Raw genomic sequence first — 12725 nt, forward strand, 5'->3', positions numbered from 1 at the left:
TTCCATACTTTATGTTTTTCAATAATATAGACATAGACTTTTCTATCTGAAAGTTTTCCTGCTTACATTTCACATTTTAAAAAGTCATTACTAACAAAGTAATGTCACATCTGTAGTAGTATGCTGTCACATCAATCGTAACATTGACTTACATATAGTCTGCTGCTCAGTGGCAATTTTGGCAGAAGGCAGTGCACCCACATTTCTCATTGGAAGTACACACTTTCATTTAGAGAAAGAAAAAAGATTGTATCCAGAGAATGGTAAAATAAAAATAAGTTACTTCAGTGATTTGCTAGTATATTATGACACTTTTAATCAGTCTGATCGGGCCATGTTACATTATGATCTATAAAGTTATATACTATCTACATCTGTTATATTATGGTTATGAGAGATATTAAAATTATTTAGAAACTGGAAGAAATATTCAAAATGTATTGTTAAAAGCCTCACTACTCACAAAGGGTGAAATTCACACCTGTACAGGGGGACAACAAGAGGCTTATGTACCACTCAAGTCCAACTTAAGTCCTTGTACTTGTCCTCTACATGGGGTAAATTGTACACAATGATTGGGGTCTGATTCCATTCTCACTGAAGTCATGTCATTAACTGTAAAAGGAACAAGTCTGGGCATTTACATAGGAAATCAAACTTTTTTGTGAGTAATTAATGGTGGCTAGGTATGAAAATATTTTTCCACTAGTTGGCAGGTAGCCCTATATTTCAGTGTCTGAATTTCAGCTGAGCCTTCTGTCACATCCCTATTTTGATACACTGTCTTCAATGCCTTTGAAAAATAAAACAGACTGCAGCTGCTAAATAGTTGAAAACTTCATGGTACTTAAGAGAGGACAGATTTCAAATTTGGATGCTAACAGTGGTGCTTAAATGCCTAAAATAGGTATTTGTGTGCCTATGTACTGACGTGAACATCCAGATGCAGAACTGGAGGCTCTAATTGAGTGCAAAACTTCAAAACTGGCTCCAGAGTATAAAAATCTGTGATTTTTAAAGATTGTTTAGACTATGGCTTACAGGTGGTTATGTGATATTAAATCATGTTTGCTACTAAACATCATTCAAATTTGTTCTATTTAATTTTATACTTGATATCCTTCTATGCCTTGTCTACAGAGGAGATTTATTATGGATAATAACTGCTGTAGCTGTCCTAGTCCAAGCCCTAGGGTGAAATCCTGGCTCTACTGAAATCAGTGGCAAATCTCCCACTGAGCCAAGATTTCACCCTGGTGTATGCAGGCTTAACTACTATAAGCAGTAACTTTTATTTACTTTGGTTTCAAGCAGGGGTAAGCTGCACTATTGCAAGTCATAGTTTATAGCAGTTTTGCCTGTCTTCATTAGGGCTTTGCACTAATCCTACTACACTGGTGTTAGCTGGTTACTGATGGCCGAAATTCCCAATGTAGACAAGACCTGAGAAGCTACAAATAAAATCTCATTTTCTAAACATTTTGTTCTTCTATGTTTGGGATTCATTGTTAATATTATTGTATTTTCTCAATTGATCCTGATACTAATAAGTGCAAAGTAATACTAATCATTATTACATACTTATTTTACTATAAAGACTTGCTTATTTGTATAATAGCATCATCAATGAAGCTGGCAGTTTTAGAAATAGGTTTTGTTAATTAAGTTGTGCTCCTTCATTTAGCTGACTCTAGTGTAAGAAAGCAATATTTAAAAGAAAAATCTCAGCATCAAAATGTTGCAATTTGAGACTATGTATCTATATTAAATGAAGAGGCTATTTCCCATCAGATTATACAATTATAAGAAGTAGATTTTCATGCCTAAACTACAATAATGACTTGGCAATTTCCCTTTAAACTAAACAGAGAGTAAAACCTTAGGATAAACATCCTGAAAATCTGCTGAATAACAATGATGTGCTATATAGTTAAGGAGAGCCTTCCATGGCTAGTATCTCAGAGTGTTGTACATAAGACACATAAAAAAACCCGATAAATTATGTTTATTATTGTGTAATTATTATGTATTCAAAAATAACACATGAAACATTTAATGATCATTTTAGAGAACTACAGTCTATTACTGGTACAGTATAAAACTTTAGCAGTGGAGGCACATGGCCATGTTTATCACATTAACCCTGATTATTAAAATTGGAATATTGGGTCAAGGATATATTGGCTTCTTTGCCACCCACTTCTATTTCCTGCTTTCCCAACAATGATGCCTACCAGTGGTGGTTACATTTCTTTTCATGATGCTGTCCTCCACAAAGTGGGCAGTCCATGCCATCAGGGCCTACTGGCCCACATATCCTTCGTAGCAGTGAATTGGCATCTTTGGGTGAAGTTGCCTGAGGAATTGTTTTTATATGGACCAGTGGACTGTGGCAGAGGCAGAAAGGACACATTTGATGAAAACTTTAATTTCAGTTCAGATTACCCAAATATTAGTTGTGCTGATACATGACAAAGAGAAAGTGCCATTCAAAGCAATAAATCCAAAAGATCTAATGTTCGACACAGGTTAACCAAAATTTGGTACATGCAGAAGGGTAATCACTGATGATAGCCATAGCTTGTGACTAATCAGCTTTGGTGATGTTTTATGCCAACTGGAAATCCAGAGGAGATATTACCCCCAATGAAGCTCACACTTTACCAGTATTCAAGATTAATCATTATCATAGATGCAACCTGAATGGGAAAGAAAATGCAAAAATATTAGTATTGTATAATAATTTACTACTACATAGATTTAAAAAAGTGATTCATTTCAGCTACATTACATGTAACAATTACTATATTGTTTGAAATGTGCAACATACCATCAGCAATATCATCGTAGATATCTCCATCACTGTGAATTTAGAAAGAGAAAAATATATTTTATCTTAAAAAAACTCATATAGTATATATTATCATTTGCAAGTAGATACAAAATCAGGTAGCATGGTCTAGACCCATATCAAGTAATTAAACATGGTTAAGGAAATACCGTATTTATACATAGACTTCAGATATTTCTATATTTGGAAGGATCATTCTGAAATCAACACAGGTGGAGAGGACAACATACTCAAGGAACTTAAGAATAGACATGGATAACATTTTTTAGAAAATGGCTTTTTTCAAACACAATAATGTAAGAAAAAATTATGACTTTAAAAAATCATCATTTTTGTGGCTACTTTTACAAAATGTTCATTTAAAATGAAATGGTCATTGATTTTTATTTTATTTTTTTAACCAATAAATGAAAACAGTAGTAGAGGGAATCATCATATCCTTAACTTTCTCAAAAGATGCTCAGCAATATAATAACGGGACTGGAGAAAGTAAATGCTAGACAACACATTTAGCTAATGTCCATCTACAAATAGTACATACTCTCCAAAGAGTATATTTTCAAAACAAGTTATTTACTTATGCACTTATTTATGTAATTGAATAGTCCCATTGGCTTTAACGGGACAACTCACATGTTTAAAGTTAAGTGCATGTATAAGTGTGTGCAGGGTTGAGGCCTAAATCTGTCATCTAATTTGGTGTTTAAGGGCCTGATCCACACCCCACTGAAGTCAATGGAAAGACTGGTTTCAGAGTAGCAGCCGTGTTAGTCTGTATCCGCAAAAATAACAGGAGTACTTGTGGCACCTTAGAGACTAACAAATTTATTAGAGCATAAGCTTTCGTGGGCTACAACCCACTTCTTCGGATGCATCAATTAAGGTGCACACAAGTACTCCTGTTATTTTTAATGGAAAGACTCCCATTTACTTTTATGGGCTTTGGATCAGACCCTAAATGCTGAACCCAGTGCAATAGACTGCGTATTGGAAGCAGAAATACTGAGCCAAATTCTGCTTTGGGTTACACCTGTGCAGCCCCAGTGGAATTATACAGAAGAAAACTAGAGGAGAAATTGGTCTAATATATTTAAACATTTGAAATTGCCATCATTTTAATTAATGTGCAGTTAAATAATGGTTATTATAATATTCAAATTATGGATTAAGACGTGTTTTGTGTAATTTTTCAGTGACGAGTCCTGAATTTTTCAATGCTCAGTCAATAATACAGGAGTGGTTCCGTAGATAATTTCAAACACAAATGTGGGAAGGATAAGCTTCATAACCAATCTAGCAATAAACTCATACAATAAAATATTTTATTTTCACTTTTAGTTGTACAATGAGTAGTTAACAGCAAAACTGAATATGTTATGACAAGTTTCCAGAAGATCATTTAGTACTTACTTCTCCACTAAACTGCGTCTTGGGACATAGCCATCTGTAAAATTAAATATACATATATATATATTTAATTTCAATTTCAATTTATGTTATATTTCTTGTGTTCCCCAGAGAAGGGCATTTTTTAATACATAAAATAGAAATGTACCGTATATACCCACGGTACAGTAAAAAGGAAGAGGTTGTAATTATGGAGAATTTACACACATGATACTGAAATCAATTTAAAGTGATTAATTCATCATTAATTATTATTATTATGAGAAGTAGCAGTAGTAGTAGTATATTATGGTGGCACCTAGAGGTCACAATCAGAGATCAGGGATCCATTGTGCTATGCACCGTACAGGCACATAAGCTGTAATTTTTCATGTCATTGTAATGAATTTCCATTGCTCAGACACCTAGTGTTACTTAGCAGATGTGTGAAATAATGTCAGATTGCACAAGTTTTAACAGTATTTACAAAATGTGTCTTGTAACCAAATAACATTTTCTTTTACCAGATGTTTCAAAAAGACTGAATACCTGCAGGCTCGGGCTGCAAAACTACCCGTCAATCCACAAAAGGTGACTCAGACTCATCAGTAGGTACACTTAGAGCCAGACTGTGACACCCATACTCCCACTCACAAGAGTAGCCTCATTAAAGTAATTTAATGGTGTTTAATAGAAGCTTACCTAATAATTAAGAGATATCTGTACAGTACAGTGTAAAACTACATGATTAAATGAGGCTCCTTTTCTTGATTGCATCAATAACCTGAATTTAGTCTCAGTATTCATTAGTTTTTATAGGGCTGTCAAGCGATTAAATTAATCGTGATTAATCAAGCTGTTAACCAATAATAGAATACCATTTATTTAAATATTTTTGGATGTTTTCTACATTTTCAAATATATTGATTTCAATTACAACACAGAATGCAAAGTGTACAGTGCTCACTTTATATTTATTTTTGATTACAAATATTTGCACAGTAAAAAACAAAAGAAATAGTATTTTTCAATTCTCCTAATACAAGTACTGTAGTGCAATCACTTTATCATGAAAGTTGAACTTGCAAATGTAGAATTATGTACAAAAAATAATGCATTCAAAAACAAAACATTGTAAAACTTTAGAACCTACAAGTCCACTCAGTCCTATTTCTTGTTCAGCCAATCACTCAGACAAACAAGTTTGTTTACATTTGCAGGAGATAATGCTGCCTGCTTCTTGTTTACAATGTCACCTGAAAGTGAGAATAGGCATTTAACCCGGCACTGTTGTAGCCGGTGTCGCAAGATATTTACATGCCAGATGTGCTAAAGATTCCTATGTCCCTTCATGCTTCATCCATCATTCCAAAGGACATGTGCCCATGCTGATGACAGATTCTGCTCGATAATGATCCAAAGCAGTGCGGACTAATGCATGTTCATTTTCATCATCTGAGTCAGATGCCACCAGCAGAAAATTGATTTTCTTTTTTGGTGGTTTGAGTTCTGTAGTTTCTGCATTGGAGTGTTACGCTTTTAAGACTTGTGAAAGCATACTCCATAACTCGTCCCTCTCAGATCTTGGAAGGTACTTCAGATTCTTAAACCTTGGTTGAGTGCTATCTTTAGAAATTTCACATCAGTACCTTCTTTGTGTTTTGTCAAATCTACTGTGAGTGTTCTTAAAATGAACAACATGTGATGGATTATCATCTGAGACTGCTATAACATAAAATATATGGCAGAGCCGGAGACATACAATTCTCCCCCAAGGAGTTCAGTCACAAATTTAATTAAAGCATTATTTTTTTAACAAGTGTCATCAGCATAGAAGCTTGTCCTCTGGAATGGTGGCCAAAGAGTGAAGGGTCATATGAATGTTTAGCATATCTGGTACGTAAATACCTTGTAATGCCAGCTACAAAAGTGCCATGCAAATGCCTGTTCTCACTTTCAGGTGACATTGTATCTCCTGTAAATGTAAAGAAACTTGTTTGTTTTAGCGATTGGCTGAACAAGAAGTAGGACTGAGTGGACTTGCAGGCTCTAAAGTTTTACATTGTTTTGTTTTTGAGTGCAGTTATCTAACAAAAAAAATCTATATTTGTAAGTTGCACTTTCATGATAAAGAAATTGCACTACAGTATTTGTGTGAGGTGAATTGAAAAATACCATTTCTTTTGTTTACCATTTTACAGTGCAAATATTTGTAATAAAATAATAAAATGTTATTGAAATCAATATATTTGAAAATGTAGAGAAACATCCAAAAATATTTAATAAATTTCAATTGGTATTCTATTGTTTAATAGTGTGATTAAAACTATGGTTAATTGCAATTAATTTTTTCGACAGCCCTACTCGACAGCCCTAATTTTTTATTTTCAAAGTATTGTTAAGACAAATTGGTTTATATATATATACACAGAGAGATGGACACACTCATATTGTGGTGCATGATAACAGAAACTACTGTGACTGCTGTACTGGACCAGAAAATAAAAATGGCACTTTTAAAAATGTATTTGTCAGGCCTAAGTAACAGAAATGTGGCTTGTTCCTGGGACAAAAATATTCTTGGAGTTGTGTGGAAAAGTTAATTTATTGGGTGACTATAATTGTTTGAACTTTGTTAATAGACAAGATCAATAAAAAACTCAAAATATAAGAATATAAAATAAATTGAGAAGAGCTTTTCATCAATGAATAAAAATAACATTTTCTTCCGTTACTGCTGGATCAAGAGACAACTACACACAGGATATTTTAATCCCTTTGAAAAAATGTCTTGCTGACTTTGGTAAAAAATATCTGGTATTCTAATTCTTATATAATGCTAATCCCTATAGTATCTGAGCACTATTGGAGGATCAGTTATGAAGGAGAAATTCCCAAGATTCCCAATTCATTACAGTCCTTGGGGAGAGTCAGTCCATAATTATTTTGTCTAATTTGGTTTAGATTACCCCTACACTACAGTATCTGATGACTCAAATCCAATTAGAAGAGATGTCACCTTGACTGCATACAAGACACAAGGAGGCAAACTCATTTCAAAACCTGTTCCGATGGCAGACTTTATGGATCCCTAAAATACACAGAATTTTAGTGTAAAGTTTTAGAACTCTTATAATAACATAAAATCTAGCAGAATTGTCACTGTGCCTTTAAATTAATACCAAACTTAAGTCTTCTCTGCATATACTACTGTTGATCTACAAAAAGGTAGTTCTTGTTATAAGTTTTCTCTTCTGCAGCAACTCGCAAACAAAGATATCAAAGAGTTGCTAGCGTTACTAGAGAAACTCTCTATCCTCCATTTTGTATGACTAATCTCTATTCTGAATAAGCAGGAGTCACTCCACTGTAAAATGGAAGCTGCAGATCATGAGCATGCTTGTTACAAAAATCAGCTAAGTAGGTCAAATTTGGACCATGCCCAGTTAATGCAGAATAAAACGAGGTATGGCCACAAAGTAAATGGCCTAGAACATGAGCAGTGGGGTCAGATGAGGTAATCATGGCTATGAAGTAGAAACAAAATGAGTGAGCATGTGCAAAATGAGATAATATATGGCGATGAGCATGTACAGTCTGAAGATGAGATAATGTGTGTTAGTAAGTATGCTCAATAGGGGTTAAGAATAGCACTATAAAAAAAAACTCTGATAAAACAGTATATAAGGCAGGAAGTTAAGACACTTGAGGGAGAAAGAGATTGGAGAGCAGGCAAAGAGGTCAATCAGGAGCCAGTGAGAAGAGCTGCTGGAAAGGAGCAAGAAGAAAGATCCAAGGGCTTACCAAGCAAACAGAAGAGTTGCTGAGAAGATCGAAGATTTCCATAGAGAGAGAGAGAGTTTAGAATCCTGAGAACAACCACTTCAGTAGCAAGTAGCAGCAACATTTGTAACAATGCAGCAGAATCACCAGACAGTAAGCTTGTTATTTTAAACTATTGTTTAGCATAAGTATAGTATACTTAGTATGAGTGAATGTTTGAATGAATTGTTGTTAATTATAATTTTCTTATGTAAAACTTAAAATATAAGTTAAGAATTGTTGTCAGTGATCTATTGCAGACTGATCACCTGTAATAGAGCGCATCGCTTAGAATCATTTAAACTGTATGCTATTGTGGTTTAATTGCTATTTAACTTGCAATAAGGGATTTGTAGCTTATTTAGGATTTTAGATTACATTATAGTAGGGATTATTACTTACATTAATAAAAAGATACTTTGTTTTGGAAAATATACAACTTGTGTCAATCACTTTAGCGGAAGGTTACATCTGTGTCCTTCAAGTGTTTCCTTAGCTACCCTGGATACCCAAACTCCAGAAGAGCAGATTAAGGGGGTAATAGGCAAGTTATTCTAGGGGCACCCAAAAGCCTAAATTTGGGGGTAACACTAGCAATAGAGATTGATACCATAATTTGGGAGTTGCTGGCAGAAAAGAGAACCTATAACAAGATCTGCTTACATGTAGATCAACAATAGTACATGTAGAGAAGGCAAAAGTTTGGTACTAATATAAAGGTTCCTTTTTAGGGAGACTGTATCTTGGGAACCCATTGCTCAAATGAACCCAAATTTGAACCACTAACCCCATCTTGCATGTCCATGAGTGCAATCCAAGTAAGCAAGTGGATTTTAGAGCACTTAGAATAGTCATTCTTTAAATATTAAGTGACTTTCAACCTTAACTATAGCAGAGTTGCCATTTTGCTATAGTGAAGAAATTTTGTCAATGCAAACTCAAATCTTAGAGAACCAGATACATCTACAGCTATTGTTGAACTAGGAATAGAGACACTCAATGGAAGAATCTTTTAAAAAGTAATTAGTCAGATTATGAAATAACAGAGAATTAGTATTTTTATTTCATGGGAAGTTTAAATGTTAAGGACTACATTCTCAGGTCTGGCCAAGTTCTGCTCAGCTCAAGACTCAAAGGAAGGCAAAGATGGCTTTCCAACATATTTGAATTGCCTTGATCTTGGGGTTGGCAGGGGAGGTGGTCTGGCCCAGCACAACTTAGAGCTCGGAGCTGCTCTAAATTGTGCTGAGGTGGCCATGAGAGTAAAGAAACATTCAGCAATATTGAATTCATAGTCTGAAACCTCTCAATCAGGGATGTCAACTACCCAGTGTCTGGTAAGGATCCAGCCCCGCTGATGTATTTGTGTGGCCAACAAGCCATATTCAGATTCTGTAGAATTACAGCTTCTGTTAAAAAAGGAAGTTTGAAGCTTTCATTGTTGTAAAGAAAACCTTCCAAATGTGAACCAAGTGTAGCTGACAGGGTGATGTCTTCTGAGTCTGCAGACAACCTGAAAGAATAGCTCTGAGTAGTGCATACTCATCAAGCTGTATTCTACCCTTGATTTTTGTGCAAACCACCCATTAATATCAGTGGGAGCCCTGCAGAAGAATGAAGGAAACATGTAGTCTTAAATGTATGCCCTAATTAAAATGGAATTCAACATGTTGAACAAGTTTGGCACTGCTATGTTAGATACTCCCACCTCCCCCTTTATTTTTCAATTACAACTCAAACAGCAAATATTACAAAGGCAGCAATTCAAGATCTGATCTTACTGCTCTCCTGGGGCCTTTGAAACCAGAGTACCTGTAATTCATTTCATGTTAGCATGCTTCCCTCTTAAATTAAGGAAAATATCACCAATTACCATAATTCCCAAGGGGAAATGAGCTTCTCTCTGGCATATACCACTCTGCTTGCCTGTCTCATGTTACTGTAATGTAAATTTTGCTATTAGCAGACTTAGTAGAACAAATTATTGATTTTCTGTGTCACAGCCACAATACATAAATCATGTAACATTGTTTAGAGAGAATTTATATCTAGGGTCAGAGTTGAAAATTCCTTTAAAGACAATCTACGTTAATATAATAAAGTAATTATTTGGATGCTATTCAGATTTCTGAGATCTGCTTTAGCCTCAATTTCTTACTGTTAATAGTTAAATGAATACAATCACATTTAAAAATAATCTTCTTTAATTAAATAATTATGTCCAAAGCTAACAGCTACAGGTTAGTGACACAGTTCTAAACTAATTATCAAATGACAGCTTCTTGGTAAAGAAGTTAGCAACCAAATTATCAGTTCTTTTGTTTAATCTGGGTTCCTAAAGCTTCTGAACTAAAGTTAGAAAAGGAATGCTTTGAAAAAGGCACATGGAATCTTGTTGTCATTAATATGACTCATTTTCCTACACCTTTAATATTTTATTAAAGATGTATTAGGTAAAATATTTATTCTTTAATCTTGCCTGTATTAATATAATGAGAGTCATGAAGAGTGGTTATTTAAATAACCTCTACCATAACTTATTCATTCACGTATTTAACTACAGCTGTCTTGCTAATGATCTGAAGGACCCAATCTTCCACATTTTTACTCACATGACTGACTAAATGAAACTGACTCCAATTACAAGCAGATCTATCTATTTAGAATTTTACCATTTCTCTTTCCTCAGTTTTCATTACTAGGGATGTCACTGGCATAAAAACAGGAGTTCTTTTAAAGACTTTGTCTGCTCTTGACTCTAGCTGAGTAGGGACTAAGGTCTTGTGTACACTACAGAATTAAGACAACTTAAGTCGATGCACAGCCACCACGGTAATTGAAGCAGTGGTTCACAACCACACTGGCTCCTTCTTTTGGTAGTGCATGTCCTCACTAGGAGCACTTCCAACTGCTGATGTGGGGTATTGTGGGACACCAGCACCTGGAGTACGGCAGCCCTGGGCCTGACAGCCTCATCTGTCAGCCCCACATGGTGCTCACAGCTGGCCCCCCCGCCGCTGACAGCAGGCTCATAACCATCCCCTCTGCCGTCCCAGCACTGACAGCCCAAGCTGTCAGCCAAGCACAGGACTCATCCAGGGCCTGGCCGACAGCTTGGGCTGTCAGCGCTGGGGCGGGGTGGAGGGCTTCAGCTGTCAGACCCACTTGGGCTGACAGCCAACAACGGAGGTAAGAAATGCAGTGTCTACATGGACACTGTGTCTCCCTAACTACATTGACATAAGCACTACGCCTCTCATGGAGGTGGAGTTATTATGTTGGTGTAGCGGGCCACTAACTTCAGCGGAAGCAGCATTGTAGTGTAGAACCTGACATAATTGGGTCGATGTAAGCTGCCTTGCATTGACCAACTCGGTAGTGTAGACCAAGTCTAACATTTTGCAGGACTGGCCCAACAACCTGCTGACATCTCATGGAGAACTTTGAGAAATATTCCATTTAAAAACCATTCTGTCTGTCTCATTTCTGCTTTTTAATCTTTCTTTTTTTATTAGGCACATTCGCAAGAGAGCAGGATTGCTGTTTCTCAAATAGTTCATTGGCTCCTGCAACTTTCCCCCCACTTGAAGTCACAGGGTGCAATACTGTACTCAGATGTAGCAATGCAACCCATAGTACCCAATAAATGGTTGTGCTACTATTGCTGGAGGCTGGACTCATGATGTAGGAGCTAGGATTTCCTGCAGATCTCTGGTCTCTGAGTCTGTTTGACGTTGCTCCCACCTATACTGCATTTCTTTCTTCGTGGGGAAATGTGGCCCAAAAGCTACATATCAAAACATGCCAGGTTTTAAAACTACTTTGTTTCCTTTTGTGTAGTTTACATGATATGTGAATGTAGGTGCCTGTGGGTAAAACTCTGCTCTCGTTTATCTGGTAAAAATGGATTCTTATTTGCACCAAGGGCTCTTTACAACACTGTGGCAGTATAAAGGGACCTTTAAGTGGACATAAATTACATTTACAAACACTTTAAGGTCCCTTTAGGCTGCCAATTTGAAACAAAGTCTACTGAAGTGAATGGAAAGTCTGCCATGGACTTTGAATCTGGCCCAGAGAGCAGGGTTAATGAAAATGTGATCCATAGAATTCTTCTAATAACTTCAATGTGGTTATTCTACATTTATACCAGATAACTGAGAGAAGTATCTGTCCCTATAATTGTCACTCCTTGTGCACCAAGATGAGAATATGTGTTGATCTATGTAGGTATGTAGGTAGGTAGTATATAAGTAAGTATGTAGGTACAGTAGCATTTGAGCAAGTTAAAAATTAAATGGAGGAAATCGGTGTGCAAAGAGAAAAAGTGACAAGAAAAGTCCTTAACTGCTGAGTTTTGCTACCATGGATTTCACAGATGTTTTACTGTAGTATATTTGTTATAATTTTATTTTTGTTGTGAGAAATACCAACTTTATTGCTTTAGAATTCTTGTCAGTATTGGCTATATTTAAGGGTAAGATTTTGTCATGGATATTTTTAGTAAAAATCACGGACAGGTCACGGGCAATAAAGAAAAATTCATGGAAGCCCATGGTCTGTCCGTGACTTTTACTAAAAATATCCATGACAAAATGGGGAGCTTAGGTGTGGGGTCCCCACATTGCCTGGAGAAGCTGGGCAGCTGCGTGGTCCTGCTCTGAAC

At 35.9% G+C, this 12725-nt stretch overlaps 1 protein-coding gene across 1 annotated transcript in view; it reads right to left on the reverse strand.

The window, feature by feature from the left end:
* Positions 1-2637: 2637 nt before the first annotated feature.
* The window catches only part of FYB1 (FYN binding protein 1), a 66136-nt gene continuing 56048 nt past the window's right edge, over positions 2638-12725 (reverse strand). Inside the window, exons 15-17 of the mRNA XM_065406209.1 lie at positions 4262-4295; positions 2831-2862; positions 2638-2699 (exon numbers count right to left, since the gene is read on the reverse strand). Coding sequence (XP_065262281.1) covers positions 2677-2699; positions 2831-2862; positions 4262-4295 — 89 coding nt within the window. The 3' untranslated portion in view covers positions 2638-2676. The remainder of the gene's footprint in view (positions 2700-2830; positions 2863-4261; positions 4296-12725) is intronic.

Source organism: Emys orbicularis, chromosome 6 (genome assembly GCF_028017835.1).
Source record: "Emys orbicularis isolate rEmyOrb1 chromosome 6, rEmyOrb1.hap1, whole genome shotgun sequence".
Classification (NCBI taxonomy): domain Eukaryota; kingdom Metazoa; phylum Chordata; order Testudines; family Emydidae; genus Emys; species Emys orbicularis.